We start from the raw sequence: 17,448 nt of genomic DNA, 5'->3' as shown, positions 1-17,448 counted from the left end.
TTTCTTTACCTTTCTTCTGTTAGCGTTCCAAGAGAGCAAACAAAAAGGACTGCCATTCAGTCCAGGACCAGACTGAGATTCCCTCTACTGATGGACATTGCATAGGTAAGGATGTTTTAGAGCTCTGCTATAGCTTGTAGTTTGGTTTAGGTGTGTGTTCAATGTTACTATACTGCATCTCTCCCCCCCCCCCCCCCCCCCCCCCCCCCCAGTTGGAGAGGTTTCTCCCTCCATATCTCAGCCTGTCAAAAAACGATCCTTGATTGTACGGGTCTTTTCAGCAATGATGAAGCCATTCAGGCGCATCACCAAGAAGAACCTGTAACCTGTTACGCTGCATGAAGAACTACTTTTGTAACAGCAAGACTTTTGACAAGAGGAATTTCTGCATGTCTACCCTTTCAAAGTCTATTTGATCAAATAAATGCAAATTATTTTACAAGAATTTCAAGTGTTTTGGAAGATTGGTAAAACTGAAGCAGCTTTTCTTAGAGAAATGCACTAGTTCCCCCTTGGTTACACATTTATTGTGCAGTTTTTGAGTTGGCAGGACTTGGGCAGCAGGTAGCCTTGTGGTTAGAGCATTGGGCCAGTAACTGAAAGGTTGCTAGGTCAGATCCCTGAGCTAACCATGTAAAAAATATGACGTTCTGCTCCTGAACAAGGTAGTTAACCCACTGTTCCTAAGCTGTCATTGTAAATAAGAATTTGTTCTAAACTGACTTGTCTAGGAAAATAAATAAAATAACCACAGCTTGACTCTAATACAATAGTTGCTGCATAGACTGTCAGATAACCAGATGTTCTCTATTAATTTTGTTAGATTGGTAAGAGCTTATTAGCAGCAAGGGGAAAACACATAGATGAGAATTAGCTATCTGCAGCTAGATCAACCCTCTGAGATGTTTTCTATATGTTGATAATATAAGGTCCAACAGTTGACAGTGTATGTCAGAGCAAAAACCAAGCCATGAGGTCGAAGGAATTGTCCATAGAGCTCAGAGACATGATTGTGTCAAGACACAGATCTGGTGAAGGGTACCAAAACGTTTCTGCAATATTGAAGGTCCCCAAGGACACAGTGGCCTCCATCATTCTTAAACGGAAGAAGTTTGGAACCACCAAGACTCTTCCTAGAGCTGGCCGCCAGGCCAAACTGAGCAATCGGGGGAAGGGCAGTGCAGTGGAGCAGCAGTGCAGTGGAGTATCTTCAACAGCCATAGGCCCAGGGATTTCACATCACATTCCATGATGCAATGCAGAATACGGCTTCACACAGAACAATCACCAAACCCATAAGATAACACTTAGCACAGCCAAACATAATGTATCACATGAAGAGGCATGTGTGTTCTCCAGACGTGATACCTTGTCATGGACCTGCTGTTTTGATCTTCGCTCTCCCTCTCCCCCACCTCTCTCTCTCTCTCTCTCTTTCTTTCTCTCTCTCTCTCTCTCTCTACCACACCTGTTGTCTCGACCTCTGAATGTTTGGCTATGAAAAGCCAACTGACAATTACTCCGGAGGTGCTGACCTGTTGCACCCTCTGTAACCACATTATTTTGTTGATTCTGCTGGTCATCTATGAAGAATGTTTGAACTACAGTACTTGAAGAACGATCTGGCCTTACATTCTGGCCATGTACGCTTATAATCTCCACCGGCACAGCCAGAAGAGGACTAGCCACCCCTCAGAGCCTGGTTCCTCTCTAGGTTTCTTCCTAGGTTCCTGTTTTTCTAGAGAGTTTTTCCTAGCCACCGTGCTTCTAAATCTGCATTGCATGCTATTTGAGGTTTTAAGCTGGGTGTCGGAATAAGCATTTTGTGACATCTGCCGATGTAAAAAGGGCTTTATAAATAAATTGTACTGATTGATTGATGATTGATTGTATGAAATGGAGTAGCATATATCCATCATGTAAAATGAACATTGGGCACTGTCTCCATGGAGTATAAATCAAATCAAATCTATTTGTCACATACACATGGTTAGCAGATGTTAATGCGAGTGTAGCGAAATGCTTGTGCTTCTAGTTCCGACAATGCAGTAATAACCAACGAGTAATCTAACTAACAATTCCAAAACTACTACCTCATACACACAAGTGTAAAGGGATAAAGAATATGTACATACAGATATATGAATGAGTGATGGTACAGAGCGGCATAGGCAAGATGCAGTAGATGATATAGAGTACAGTATATACGTATACATATGAGATGAATAATGTAGGGTATATAAACATTATATTAAGTAGCATTGTTTAAAGTGGCTAGTGATATATTTTACATCAATTCCCATCAATTCCCATTATTAAAGTGGCTAGAGTTGAATCAGTGTGTTGGCAGCAGCCACTGAATGTTAGTGGTGGCTGTTTAACAGTGATGGCCTTGAGATAGAAGCTGTTTTTCAGTCTCTCGGTCCCAGCTTTGATGCACCTGTACTGACCTCACCTTCTGGATGATAGCGGGGTGAACAGGCAGTGGCTCGGGTGGTTGTTGTCCTTGATGATCTTTATGGCCTTCCTGTGACATCGGGTGGTGTAGGTGTCCTGGAGGGCAGGTAGTTTGCCCCCGGTGATGCGTTGTGGAGACCTCATTACCCTCTGGAGAGCCTTACGGTTGTGGGCGGAGCAGTTGCCGTACCAGGCGGTGATACAACCCGACAGGATGCTCTCGATTGTGCATCTGTAGAAGTTTGTGAGTGCTTTTGGTGACAAGCCAAATTTCTTCAGCCTCCTGAGGTTGAAGAGGCGCTGCTGCGCCTTCTTCACGATGCTGTCTGTGTGGGTGGACCAATTCAGTTTGTCTGTGATGTGTACGTCGAGGAACTTAAAACTTACTACCCTCTCCACTACTGTCCCATCGATGTGGATAGGGGGGTGTTCCCTCTGCTGTTTCCTGAAGTCCACAATCATCTCCTTAGTTTTGTTGACGTTGAGTGTGAGGTTATTTTCCTGACACCACATTCCGAGGGCCCTCACCTCCTCCCTGTAGGCCGTCTCGTCGTTGTTGGTAATCAAGCCTACCACTGTTGTGTCGTCCGCAAACTTGATGATTGACTTGGAGGCGTGCGTGGCCACGCAGTCGTGGGTGAACAGGGAGTACAGGAGAGGGCTCAGAACACACCCTTGTGGGGCCCCAGTGTTGAGGATCAGCAGGGTGGAGATGTTGTTACCTACCCTCACCACCTGGGGGCGGCCCGTCAGGAAGTCCAGTACCCAGTTGCACAGGGCGGGGTCGAGACCCAGGGTCTCGAGCTTGATGACGAGTTTGGAGGGTACTATGGTGTTAAATGCTGAGCTGTAGTCGATGAACAGCATTCTCACATATTCCTCTTGTCCAGATGGGTTAGGGCAGTGTGCAGTGTGGTTGAGATTGCATCGTCTGTGGTCCTATTTGGGCGGTAAGCAAATTGGAGTGGGTCTAGGATGTCAGGTAGGGTGGAGGTGATATGGTCCTTGACTAGTCTCTCAAAGCACTTCATGATGACGGATGTGCTGCCATCCTGTTAGAAGGTAACAGATTATTTTATTACAATGGTTCAATTGGATTTTCATTGTGTTCAATTGTGTTATTTGCCCCCTAGTGGATGTTTCTGGTACTTAGAAAGACTACGCAAACAGGAAGGAGAGAATTTGTTCTGCACGCATAGAAGCAGCTACAAACAACGCTACGGTGCAGGTCTTTCAATGTAGTTATTTCTTGTCACGCTTCAGCCTTGGAAAATATTTGTTTGTAAGTTCAATTCAAGCGTTTAGCTAATGATTATAATATTGTTATTGATAGAGTTGCTTACATATCAATGTTGGTTGCATTTACTCACAAATTGCAATGCCTTTCATGTTGTCGTTAGCTGTATTACTTTGCTCGTGCGTCATGCAAACGAATTGTAAAATATACAATACTGTAGTTTTGTTACTGTTCCTAGTGTAATGTGCTTTGTTATTCTACATAAATGGTTGTACATTATTAGAGTAATGAAAGGAGCCAATTACCATATGAGTAACAATTAGCTATATGGTTTGGCATCATGCCAGATGCATGGTACCTTAGCGCGTGCTTTGTATTTATGCAACTTCAAATGTATAATGTACAGCTACAGTGTTTCGGTGTGAATTGAATACTAAAGTATATTCTTTTCTGTATTTTGCAGTTTCACAACATAAACGTTTTCAATATATTCATTCAAGAAAAGTCACGCCTTGGGAGTTTTATTGAAGACTTAGTTGTTAGCTATCTGTCTAGTTTTGCATGGGAACGCAACTCAAGGGCAGAATAACGGAAGTGAGTGCTACGGGGCGGTAGTCGTTTAGCTCAGTTACCTTAGCTTTCTTGGGAACAGGAACAATGGTGGCCCTCTTGAAGCATGTGGGAACAGCAGACTGGGATATGGATTGATTGAATATGTCCGTAAACACACCAGCCAGCTGGTCTGCGCATGCTCTGAGGGCGCGGCTGGGGATGCCGTCTGGGCCTGCAGCCTTGCGAGGGTTAACACGTTTAAATGTTTTACTCACCTCGGCTGCAGTGAAGGAGAGTCCGCATGTTTTGGTTGCGGGCCGTGTCAGTGGTACTGTATTGTCCTCAAAGCGGGCAAAAAAGTTATTTAGTCTGCCTGGGAGCAAGACATCCTGGTCCGTGACTGGGCCGGTTTTCTTTTTGTAATCCGTGATTGACTGTAGACCCTGCCACATACCTCTTGTGTCTGAGCCGTTGAATTGCGATTCTACTTTGTCTTTATACTGACGCTTAGCTTGTTTGATTGCGTTGCGGAGGGAATAGCTACACTGTTTGTATTCGGTCATGTTTCCGGTCACCTAGCCCTGATTAAAAGCAGTGGTTCGCGCTTTCAGTTTCACGCGAATGCTGCCATCAATCCACGGTTTCTGGTTTGGGAATGTTTTAATCGTTGCTATGGGAACGACATCTTCAACGCACGTTCTAATGAACTCGCTCACCGAATCAGCATATTCGTCAATGTTGTTGTTAGATGCAGCCTTAGGCAATGTATATTTACAATGTATATTTACGTGGTGCATAACATTATCTCATATCACATGCATGGCAATGTAACGGATGTGAAACGCTAGCTTAGTTAGCGGTGGTTCGCGCTAAATAGTGTTTCAATCGGTGACGTCACTTGCTCTGAGACCTTGAAGTAGTGTGGTTCCCCTTGCTCTGCAAGGGCCGCGGCTTTTGTGGAGCGATGGGTAACGACGCTTCGTGGGTGACTGTTGTTGATGTCTGCAGAGGGCTTTTGTGGAGCGATGGGTAACGATGCTTCGAGGGTGACTGTTGTTGATGTGTGCAGAGGGTCCCTGGTTCGCGCCCGGGTATGGGCGATGGGACGGTCTAAAGTTATACTGTTACAGCAAGACATGATTGATGTAATTAGATGCTCTGGAGAGATCCCACCCTCCTTCCCCAACACATGTAAAATGCTTAGAAACCACCAGAAACCTGTGAAATAGGTCAACAGATGATGTTTTATCTCCTCTCAAGGTCTGTTGATTTACAGTATCTCACAATCAGGAACTGATCCCATGTGATATGTCAAAACAAGTTGATACATGTGTTATCATGGTGCATTGGGTTTGTATTTGTATTTATTGTGGATCCCCTTTAGCTGCAGCAGTTACTCTTCATGGGGTCCAGTAAAATGAAGGCAGTTATACAATTGTAAAAACATTCCCGATACATTCACAACAGATTTCACAAAATCCATGTTCCTGTTTGATTTCGGGGTAGGCTGTCAACAGCACGTACTGTGACACTATGATATATATTCTGATCAAGTCAACAATACCTCTAGGCATATCTGACGTCATGTATTTGATATCTTTATGTGAAGGTTCATGTCCATATTGACATCAGTTCATTGTGTTTGAGGACGGTTCACTGACCAGTTTTCAACGGATACGACTAGACGAGTTTAACAGTTACAGAACAGCTACAGTAGCCTATCAGAACAGCTGCAGTATCAGAGGCGCAGAGCCTTAATTAACGGGCTACACATAATGGCTGACAGCCAGGTAAGGTTCATTTTAGCCTACGTTTAATGAGCTTTACAGTTGTCCTAATCCCATCTTGTTCTAATGGCAAGTCTGCCTTAAGTGCAGAAACTATGGTTGATATTAGAAAATAAGTATGATTGGAAGTTTAGGCAAGTAATTCCAATTGGGGAATTGTTGTGGGATGTTAGCATACCATATTGCGCGTGTAGCATTCATGCCATGGATGATTGTGCAGGCCGGCAGGTTGCTACAGGATCCTAGTATCATGTATGTTATAGGGATCAGATCTGGATGACTTTTTCACCTGAACTGCTCATTGGCTGTCCATAATGAGCCCAGCGAGCAGGATGTGTAGCTGGGCTCTGCAATAATTAGCTCCCAGAGCAATTAGAAATAACTATTCTTGTTTTAAAAGCGTCATTACAACTAGCAACATGATGGTCAGCCACCTCTAAGCAGGACTCAGTAGAAACGCTATGTGTTGGATTTGTCCATGTCTCGCTAAATTAACCTCGCTACCATAACAGCCGTGAAGAATTTATACTACAGTTTTAAGGGATCTCTCTGAAGGTTTTAGATGATATTATATGTAATTATAGTGTCGTTATACATAGGCTAGCAGGAAAATCCGCATGAGATATCCATAGAACTGAGCCCTGCTCAGGTGCTGCCCAGAGGGGAGATGGGACGGTCCCCTGATGCCAAGAAACGTGTCAGCTCTATGCAGCGGACAGCTCCACAGTGCTGAAATAGTTCAATCCCCCTTGAACGTCTGATTTGAAATTATTCTGCAAGTGGTTATAATTTATTGCACGTCCTAGTTTTGCAGCTTTACAACCTCAGAATTATAGCTAATGGATGGCAGCGAGTTACGTTTTTGTATATGGTGATGAATGACGATGCATGATAAACCATAAATTAAACGCAAAAACGTGCACTTAGACATATTTTCGTTTGGCAGAACTTTGACAAGCTTTGATTTGTTTTCTAATGACATTGACAATTCATATAGACATTAGACTTAGGCCTAATTGTGACATCATGTGTGTATGACATCTTTGAAGAATGCTCTGCCTTCAGCCAATCGGAATCGAGTATTCAACAATGCTTTGGCATAATTCAAGGACGTTCATATTCACTTCAGTTGTCTGCCGATGGTTCACTGACGTTTTTTCAAAGGAGGTATTAGTATTTCCTCTAAACAGCCTACAACAATAAGCTACTCATCATGTCAGATGACAGCAAGGTATGGTTCATTTGCCTATTTTGAGTTTAGAGGAGAAATTACTAACAATATAGTAGGTCACTAACACAGCAATAGGTCTCACTGGTTTGATCCATGGCCTGAAATCTGACCACTATTGCCATTTTGTTTGAAATAGGAGCGAATAAGTTTTTTCATAAAGTCACAACCTAGGACTGATATTGACCTCTTATTTATCCACCAGAGCGTGAAATGGGAGGATCCCTAGGATGACCAAAATAAGGTTGTGGAGAATATGAAGGATGAAACAGAGACACATGAGACCAGCAAAGACAGGACAGGAGGCAAGGTAAGAAATATGCTGTCCTTTACACATGCTCTGCTTACTTAGGCACAGATCTAGGATTAGTTTACTATCACTAAATCCTAGCCTTAAAGCATTAGGAGGAGACGCTACACTGACCTTAGATCTGCTATGAGATCCTATAATCTGTTGTCATGTAGGCTAAACGTAAGTCCAGTGGCTGTGCCAAGAAGACTTCCGTGGAGGAGGACAGCAGCATTGGTGCAGGTCCGAGATTACTTCATGTTGGGTGCAGGTTGTGTTCAAATTCATCAGCACTAATCTAAGATAGTATCTATATAGGTGAAAGCAATATAGTGGAGGCCTGCAGAGAGATGTGCTTTTACCTGTCCAGTGCAATCAAATCACTAAAGGTGAAGGAAATTAGGGATCAAGTTCAGATTCAACTTTAGATTTCTCTATGCGCTTTCCCAGAGTCTTCTCAGACACCCGGGTGTGGTATCCGGGAAAGGGGATCTATCATTGAGCAGCTGGAGAAGGAGGCTCAAAGGACTCTAATGCCTTCTCTCAAGATTGGGACATGCTGTGCCCCAATCCTCCTCTCCTTCCTGAGGAGTCTAACTGATGAGCAAGTCCCATGTCTTTTTCCAACCTCACATACAACAACTCTGAATTTATAATCATAGTGCACCTTCTAACCACAAATGGGATTTCAAACACTACACCTAACCCTAACATTACTGTAACCACACACCTAACTCTTCCTGTATATCAAGAACAAAATGTCTCATGTACTTGCTAATAGCTTAAATACATGTTTATTTTCCCTGACATGGCTATCTAGTGACTCCACTAACTCAACACCAGTGTGCAGGTAAAATATGTTTCCTTTCTTTTCTTTTCTCTAGTCAATGGAGAGTGATTCAGCATGGCATGAAAAATAACGTAAGTCTCTCCACATAAGGTTCTGGTCAAAAGTTGTGCGCTATATAGGGAATGGTGTCATGGAATTGCTTGATTGACAAAAACATTACTCTGTTTGTTGGCCATAGCTCACATTCGAGCAGCTCTCCATGCTGTGTCTGAAGATTGTTAAAGTCGTGACCCAGACAGCCCTCCGCATTCTCCTACCAGCGCTGGCTCGTATCATGGGGGTGAACCTGAGGAGTGGGGCAACCTCCCCAGAATCCCAGTGCTCTCTGACAGGGTCTGAGGATTCCTTAGGCAGTCTGGATGAGAGAGAGAAAAGGCTGCTGATCAGTGAGATGAACTACTGGACTAAGGAGAGGAGGAGGAATGGCAGTGCAGGATGCCGCCAAAAATCCACTCGCAGAACCTCATCACCATGCTGTTCGCCTAAGAGGTATGTTCACAGCAATATTTCAACTTAATAATTGCAAGACCTGATCCATACTTATCATAAATTATTAACTTGGAATTCACACCTTGTAGTTTTAAGTTCTGGTCAGAAATGTTGCCACTGAGGGGGTGGGTCCAGGTGAAAGTCATTTTTAACTGGGTAAGCCATGAAGTCATCTATGAATAAATAGATCAGGTACATGCCTTTCAGAATTAATCATATTCTGATGTCGTACAAACATAAAAATCAGGCAAAAAATCGTGTCAGTTGGCTTTAGGCTTCTAGAACTACGGTGGTATGAGAAGTAATCCATCATTGCTCTAATTTGGTTTTCAGGCTCACTAATGACCCAGATTAGATACAGTTGGTCACATTTGCATGGCATAAGTGGTGATTGTGTGTTTATCTTCAAGGTCCCAGACCTCATTGCAGAGCTTGCCTGCAACTAGAGAGGCTCCCCTCATGGAGGAGCCTCTGAAGGCTCTTTTTGGGGTAACGGAAGAGAGCCTTCTGATATCCCTGGTTGAGGGTCACTCCAACCACACCTCCTCCGAGTTGAGCTGTGCTATCGTGGGGGAGGTGGTACACCAGCTTAACTCTGGCCTCTCAGTGGCCATTGAGGCCAGCCCGGGGAGTTGCCCCCCTATTGACAGTCAGGACATAGCAGCAGGCAAGGAGGTCATTCGGGTAGCCTCGGTGCAGATCCTGGCCGAGCTACAGAGCCAAACGTCTGAGCCAGAGTGGTTAGGGTTTATCGAGCCCTTCATGGACCCTGTGACCGATGATGTGCTGGATGCCATTGTCGGCACAATGGACAAAATGGCACAGGACTTCAACATCCTATTGGATCTGGCCAAGAAGATGACAATCTTGGGGTCTAAATTTCTGACCAATCTTCAATGTGACCTTGATGTTGAGTGTCCATCTGGGAAGGAAGGGACCACACACTTTCTCAAAGAGACTGGGTCCTCTACCAGTGTGGTGGCCAGAAAGATTCAGACCCTCTCTAGCCCCGACTTTCAGTCTAAAGCCCTGAAGGCGGTGAGCACCATCCTTACAAGGAAAGTCAGCAGCTCTTCTGGCATGGCTCCTTCCTCTAGGCCTTCTAGTGCTGCTCCTAGCCTTACTGAAGCCCCCCTGAATACCAGCTGCACAGCCCTGACATCTGTAACCTCCACTGCCACAGTGATTGTTAAGGCATTTGTGGGAGGCATGGAGACGATAGCATCATTTGAAGGCACATGTGAAGCAGTTGATTGGCCAGTTCCTGTAAATGACCACAAAACAGGATCTTCACAGATGATAACCTTCTCTCTAACCCACACACTCTACGGCCGTATACGAGCAAAGCTGAGGGACCTTTTAACTCTATCCACTCGAGAAGAAGGTGTGGCTAAGGATGCTTCTCTTAAGGAGTCTTCAGACACCCTGGAAAAGGCAACTGTTTCAACTGTTGAGGTCCAGTTACCCAGCACCGAACTTAGTAGAGTTCCCAGAGAGAGCCAACCAATACCAGCTCTCTGTCTCTCCAATCTGGATACCAGTACTCAAGAAGTTCTTAGCAGTGTTTTTTCCATCTACAAGTCAGTTATCAAAAGTGGAGAGTAAATCCTTGGCCGTTGTCAGTTCATCTGATGAGTCCCTTGAGGCTTGTTGGTTTGTTGATGGTGTCCTATCAAAGCTTGATGACTATTCTATTTCCCAGTCACCCTCACCCAATGAAGACTTGAGCGTGAGTACTCAATATTCTCAACTGAGCTCAGAAGAGAGTGTCAGAATCACAGAGTCCTCAACTAGTCTGATTCAGAGCATTAAGAAGCTCTCTAGCAATGACTTTCAGACTCAGGCAGAAGAGGCAGTGAGTAAAGTGCTGATGAGATCCAGTCATTCCTTTATCACACAGATCAGCCATACTGGTCTTCAGAAAAGTCTGCAGGCTGGCTTATCATCTAGCTCACCATCTGAGATCCATGTCCTTTCAGAATCCATGTCCTCTGAGAATACAGCCTCTGGATTAGTGGAAACCTTTGTCAAAGGAATGGCGACTATTTTCCAGAAAAATGAGTCCACTGACACTGTGCTACTGGAAAGAAGTGGGAGAGTTTCGCAGTGCTCCCACGGGGGCTCCCAACTGGATGATACTGAATTGAGTGTTAAAATATCAGAGGAGAAGCTATGGTCAACAGCTAAGACCATCTGCGTCAGTATGAAGAACACACTTAAGGATTTCTTCACAGGGCTGAAGCCATCCGGATCCGAAAGGACAGAAAAGGCTTCTTCCAAAGCGACCCTTGGGGAAATCCTGGTTGCTATCCAGAGTGAAGTCTCAAACTTCGGGCGAATGAAGGATTCCAGGGAGCTCCTTCAGATCAATGATATGGTAGGAACTATGCTGAAGGAGATTGAGAAAAGTGAGGATGACAGTGAACAAGTCTGCCAAGACATCCCTAGAACATGTTCATCTTTGTCCACTTCTTTAAATGGCCGTAGTTCCTTGTCCAGCTCTTCAAATGGTCCTAGGTCAGAGTGTGAGTTAGAGATCAACCTCCCTGGCACTCCCATCCCTGACAAAGTGCCTTTTGATCTGACCTGCCCCATCGTCAGGAGCTCCTGCATCGACACCAGGGTCTCTAAAATGCCAGAGATTTCTTCAAGTGACCTAAAGACAAAGATGATGGCACACACAGATGACCCCCAGCATCGTAACAGTCCAATGACTGACAGCAGCCGACCACCGAGTGCTAAAGCCTCTTTTCGATCCTCCACTCCGTCTTTCACCAGCAAGCGAACAACTTTGGTACCAAAGGGAGATGGGATTGACATTGAAGAGAATGAGGTGTGTATCCCCAGCAGCTCTGGCCATCTGAGGGAGCTCTTAATCACCCCGGACATCAGCATTCCCACTGCATTCCCACTGCAGTACTTGATGGACTCCAGCAAAGATGATGGCATCTGTTTTGTCACCATACTGGTGATAAGGTTGCTATCGGAGATCAGACCCTCAGCCCTAGATAGACCCTCCCAACAGGCAGCAGATCTGACAGAAACATCTCAGCAACTCATCAGACAAGTCCTGTCTGAGTTCTATGCTGCATCCAGATTCACCAGGACACAGGCTTATTCCCAGAACCTGAACATCCAAAGGGTGTTCAGAGGTGTACATAAAAACCTCATGGAGGAGTTTGGCTCTTATAACACCCTGCAAGCAGCTATTTCCTCCCAGGACCCTGCATTTGACCGAGTCCTGGTAAAGTCCTTGACCCAGCAGCTGGTACAGGGATACAAGGAGGCGTCAAGACCAGCTTCTGCTGCAAGAAACCCATCAGACCAGGCTGAGACAGAGAGGGGGGCTGAGCAGAAAGCAAGAAGGAGCTTCCTTTGCTTTTCAATGACCAAACTCAGGATCAACTTCAAGGTATAGCAGGGAGTTAGCATTTGTTTTTGGTTCCAGTTAGGTGCTGATGTTATTGATGTGGCTACGATAAGACAAATACATGAAATAAATATGTTTTATTCACCACTAAATTGTTGCCTTGGATTCAGAAGTGTTCCATTTATTTATTTATTTATTTTCTGTACCATTTTCTTTACCTTTCTTCTGTTAGCGTTCCAAGAGAGGAAACAAAAATGACTGCCATTCAGTCCAGGACCAGACTGAGATTCCCTCTACTGATGGACATTGCATAGGTAAGGATGTTTTAGAGCTCTGCTATAGCTTGTAGTTTTGTTTAGGTGTGTGTTAGAAACATAGGTATGCCTACCAAACTCATAGCACTGTTATTTTTCAATGTTACTACACTGCATCTCTCTCTCTCTCTTACCCCATCCATTTCTCTTGTGTTTCTAGCTCCAGTTGGAGAGGTTTCTCCCTCCATATCTCAGCCTGTCAAAAAACGATCCTTGATTGTCAGGGTCTTTTCAGCACTGATGAAGCCATTCAGGCGCTTCACCAAGAAGAACCTGTAACCTGTTACGCTGCATAAAGAACTACTTTTGTAACAGCAAGACTTTTGACAAGAGGAATTTCTGCATGTCTACCCTTTCAAAGTCTATTTGATCAAATAAATGCCAATGATTTTACAAGAATTTCAAGTGTTTTGGAAGATTGATAATACTGAAGCAGATTTTCTCAGAGAAATGCACTAGTTCCCCCTTGGTTACACATTTATTGTTCAGCTTTTGAGTTGGCAGGACATAGGGCGTCAGGTAGCCTTGTGGTTAGAGCATTGGGCCAGTTACCGAAAGGTTGCTAGCGTCAGATCCCTGAACAAATATGTTGTTATGCTCCTGAACAAGGTAGTTAACCCACTGTTCCTAAGCTGTCATTGTAAATAAGAATTTGTTCTGAACTGACTTGTCTAGGAAAATAAATAAAATAACCAGAGCTTGACTCTAATACAATAGTTGCTGCATAGACTGTCAGATAACCAGATGTTCTCTATTAATTTAGTTAGATTGGTAAGAGCTTATTAGCAGCAAGGGAAAACACATAGAGGATAATTAGCTATCTGCAGCTAGATCAACCCTCTGAGATGCTTTCTATATTTTTTTTCTATATTTTTTCATTTCACCTTTATTTAACCAGGTAGGCAAGTTGAGAACAAGTTCTCATTTACAATTGCGACTTGGCCAAGATAAAGCAAAGCAGTTTGACACATACAACGACACAGGGTTACACATGGAGTAAAACAAACAGTAATACAGTATAAACAAGTCTATATACGATGTGAGCAAATGAGGTGAGAGAAGGGATGTAAAGGCAAAAAAAGGCCATGGTGGCAAAGTAAATACATTATAGCAAGTAAAACACTGGAATGGTAGATTTGCAGTGGAAGAATGTGCAAAGTAGAAGTAAAAAATGATGGGGTGCCAAGGAGCTAAATAAATAAATAAAATAATTACAGTAGGGAAAGAGGTAGTTGATTGGGCTAAATTATAGGTGGGCTATGTACAGGTGCAGTAATCTGTGAGCTGCTCTGACAGTTGGTGCTGAAAGCTAGTGAGGGAGATAAGTGTTTCCAGTTTCAGAGATTTTTGTAGTTCGTCCCAGTCATTGGCAGCAGAGAACTGGAAGGAGAGGCGGCCAAAGAAAGAATTGGTTTTGGGGGTGACCAGAGAGATATACCTGCTGGAGCGCGTGCTACAGGTGGGTGATGCTATGGTGACCAGCGAGCTGAGATAAGGGGGGACTTTACCTAGCAGGGTCTTGTAGATGACATGGAGCCAGTGGGTTTGGCGACGAGTATGAAGCGAGGGCCAGCCAACGAGAGCGTACAGGTCGCAATGGTGGGTAGTATATGGGGCTTTGGTGACAAAACGGATTGCACTGTGATAGACTGCATCCAATTTGTTGAGTAGGGTATTGGAGGCTATTTTGTAAATGACATCGCCAAAGCCGAGTATTGGTAGGGTGGTCAGTTTTACAAGGGTATGTTTGGCAGCATGAGTGAAGGATGCTTTGTTGCGAAATAGGAAGCCAATTCTAGATTTAACTTTGGATTGGAGATGTTTGATGTGGGTCTGGAAGGAGAGTTTACAGTCTAACCAGACACCTAGGTATTTGTAGTTGTCCACGTATTCTAAGTCAGAGCCGTCCAGAGTAGTGATGTTGGACAGGCGGGCAGGTGCAGGCAGCGATCGGTTGAAGAGCATGCATTTAGTTTTACTTGTATTTAAGAGCAATTGGAGGCCACGGAAGGAGAGTTGTATGGCATTGAAGCTTGTCTGGAGGGTTGTTAACACAGTGTCCAAAGAAGGGCTAGAAGTATACAGAATGGTGTTGTCTGCGTAGAGGTGGATCAGAGACTCACCAGCAGCAAGAGCGACATCATTGATGTATACAGAGAAGAGAATCGGTCCAAGAATTGAACCCTGTGGCACCCCCATAGAGACTGCCAGAGGTCCGGACAGCAGACCCTCCGATTTGACACACTGAACTCTATCAGAGAAGTAGTTGGTGAACCAGGCGAGGCAATCATTTGAGAAACCAAGGCTGTCGAGTCTGACGATGAGGATGTGGTGATTGACAGAGTCGAAAGCCTTGGCCAGATCAATGAATACGGCTGCACAGTAATGTTTCTTATCGATGGCGGTTAAGATATCGTTTAGGACCTTGAGCGTGGCTGAGGTGCACCCATGACCAGCTCTGAAACCAGATTGCATAGCAGAGAAGGTATGGTGAGATTCGAAATGGTCAGTAATCTGTTTGTTGACTTGGCTTTCGAAGACCTCAGAGTAGGATAGGGTAGGATAGATATAGGTCTGTAGTAGTTTGGGTCAAGAGTGTCCCCCCCTTTGAAGAGGGGGATGACCGCAGCTGCTTTCCAATCTTTGGGAATCTCAGACGACACGAAAGAGAGGTTAAACAGGCTAGTATTAGGGGTTGTAACAATTTCGACAGATATATGAGATATTAGATAGATTTTAGAAAGAAAGGGTCCAGATTGTCTAGCCCGGGTGATTTGTAGGGGTCCAGATTTTGCAGCTCTTTCAGAACATCAGCTGACTGGATTTGGGAGAAGGAGAAATGGGGAAGGCTTGGGCGAGTTGCTGTGGGGGGTGCAGTGCTGTTGACCGGGGTAGGAGTAGCCAGGTGGAAAGCATGGCCAGCCGTAGAAAAATGCTTATTGAAATTCTCAATTATAGTGTATTTATCAGTGGTGACAGTGTTTCCAATCTTCAGTGTAGTGGCAAGCTGGCAGGAGGTGTTCTTGTTCTCCATGGACTTTACAGTGTCCCAAAACTTTTTTGAGTTGGTGTTGCAGGAAGCAAATTTCTGCTTGAAAAAGCTAGCCTTGGCCTCCCGGGTGGCGCAGCGGTTAAGGGCGCTGTACTGCAGCGCCAGCTGTGCCATCAGAGTCCCTGGGTTCGCGTCCAGGCTCTGTCGTAACCGGCCGCGACCGGGAGGTCCGTGGGGCTACGCACAATTGGCCTAGCGTCGTCCGGGTTAGGGAGGGCTTGGTCGGTAGGGATGTCCTTGTCTCATCGTGCACCAGCGACTCCTGTGGCGGGCCGGGCGCAGTGTGCGCTAACCAAGGTTGCCAGGTTCACGGTGTTTCCTCCGACACATTGGTGCGGCTGGCTTCCGGGTTGGATGCGCGCTGTGATAAGAAGCAGTGCGGCTTGGTTGGGTTGTGTATCGGAGGACGCATGACTTTCAACCTTCGTCTCTCCCAAGCCCGTACGGGAGTTGTAGTGATGAGACAAGATAGTAGCTACCACAACAATTGGATACCACGAAATTGGGGAGAAAAATGGGTAAAAATTCAAACAAATAAAAAAAGCTAGCCTTGGCTTTTCTAACTGCCTGTGTTAATGGTTTCTAGCTTCCCTGAACAGCTGCATATCACGGGGGCTGTTCGATGCTAATGCAGAACGCCATAGGATGTTTTTGTGTTGGTTAAGGGCAGTCAGGTCTGGGGAGAACCAAGGGCTATATCTGTTCCTGGTTCTAAATGTCTTGAATGGGGCATGCTTATTTAAGATAGTTAGGAAGGCATTTAAAAAAAATAACCAGGCATCCTCTACTGACGGGATGAGATCAATATCCTTCCAGGATACCCCGGCCAGGTCGATTAGAAAGGCCTGCTCGCTGAAGTGTTTCAGGGAGCGTTTGACAGTGATGACTGGAGGTCGTTTGACCGCTGACCCATTACGGATGCAGGCAATGAGGCAGTGATCGCTGAGATCTTGGTTGAAGACAGCAGAGGTGTATTTAGAGGGCAAGTTGGTTAGGATGATATCTATGAGGGTGCCCGTGTTTAAGGCTTTGGGGAGGTACCTGGTAGGTTCATTGATAATTTGTGTGAGATTGAGGGCATCAAGCTTAGATTGTCGGATGGCTGGGGTGTTAAGCATGTTCCAGTTTAGGTCGCCTAGCAGCACGAGCTCTGAAGATAGATGGGGGGCAATCAGTTCACATATGGTGTCCAGAGCACAGCTGGAGGCAGAGGGTGGTCTATAGCAGGCGGCAACGGTGAGAGACTTGTTTTTAGAGAGGTGGATTTTTAAAAGTAGAAGTTCAAATTGTTTGGGTACAGACCTGGATAGTAGGACAGAACTCTGCAGGCTATCTTTGCAGTAGATTGCAACACCGCCCACTTTTGCAGTTCTATCTTGTCTGAAAATGTTGTAGTTTGGGATGAAAATTTCAGAATTTTTGGTGGTCTTCCTATGCCAGGATTCAGACACAGCTAGAACATCCGGGTTGGCAGAGTGTGCTAAAGCAGTGAATAAAACAAACTTAGGGAGGAGGCTTCTAATGTTAACATGCATGAAACCAAGGCTATTACGGTTACAGAAGTCATCAAAAGAGAGCGCCTGGGGAATAGGAGTGGAGCTAGGCACCGCAGGGCCTGGATTCACCTCTACATCGCCAGAGGAACAGAGGAGGAGTAGGATAAGGGTATGGCTAAAAGCAATAAGAATTGGTCGTCTAGAACGTCTGGAACAGAGAGTAAAAGGAGGTTTCTGGGGGCGATAAAATAGCTTCAAGGTATAATGTACAGACAAAGGTATGGTAGGATGTGAATACAGTGGAGGTAAACCTAGGTATTGAGTGAT

The 17,448-nt window shown here is 44.9% G+C and overlaps 2 protein-coding genes across 11 annotated transcripts in view; one reads left to right on the top strand and one right to left on the bottom strand.

The window, feature by feature from the left end:
- LOC110517023 overlaps positions 1 to 2,516 on the bottom strand; it is a 44,995-nt gene extending 42,479 nt beyond the window's left edge. For both annotated transcript variants that reach the window (XR_005041901.1, XR_005041899.1), the window contains exon 1: positions 2,456 to 2,516. The gene's annotated coding sequence lies outside the window, so the exon portion shown is untranslated. The remainder of the gene's footprint in view (positions 1 to 2,455) is intronic.
- Positions 1 to 10,521, top strand: part of LOC118947728 — a 45,399-nt gene extending 34,878 nt beyond the window's left edge. For 2 of the 9 annotated variants that reach the window (XM_036972820.1, XM_036972819.1), the window contains exons 5-7: positions 8,435 to 8,471; positions 8,579 to 8,889; positions 9,300 to 10,521. In XM_036972820.1, coding sequence (XP_036828715.1) covers positions 8,435 to 8,471; positions 8,579 to 8,889; positions 9,300 to 10,494 — 1,543 coding nt within the window. In that variant the 3' untranslated portion in view covers positions 10,495 to 10,521. Of the gene's footprint in view, positions 1 to 23; positions 106 to 3,599; positions 3,740 to 5,278; positions 7,265 to 7,466; positions 7,572 to 7,726; positions 7,794 to 8,000; positions 8,155 to 8,434; positions 8,472 to 8,578; positions 8,890 to 9,299 lie in introns of those variants that run through there. The other 7 variants (XM_036972822.1, XM_036972821.1, XM_036972823.1 and 4 more) reach the window with 7 other exon arrangements.
- Positions 10,522 to 17,448: the final 6,927 nt, after the last annotated feature.

Source organism: Oncorhynchus mykiss, unplaced genomic scaffold, assembly GCF_013265735.2.
Source record: "Oncorhynchus mykiss isolate Arlee unplaced genomic scaffold, USDA_OmykA_1.1 un_scaffold_195, whole genome shotgun sequence".
Lineage (NCBI taxonomy): Eukaryota > Metazoa > Chordata > Actinopteri > Salmoniformes > Salmonidae > Oncorhynchus > Oncorhynchus mykiss.
This window is presented reverse-complemented; position numbering and strand designations above follow the sequence as displayed.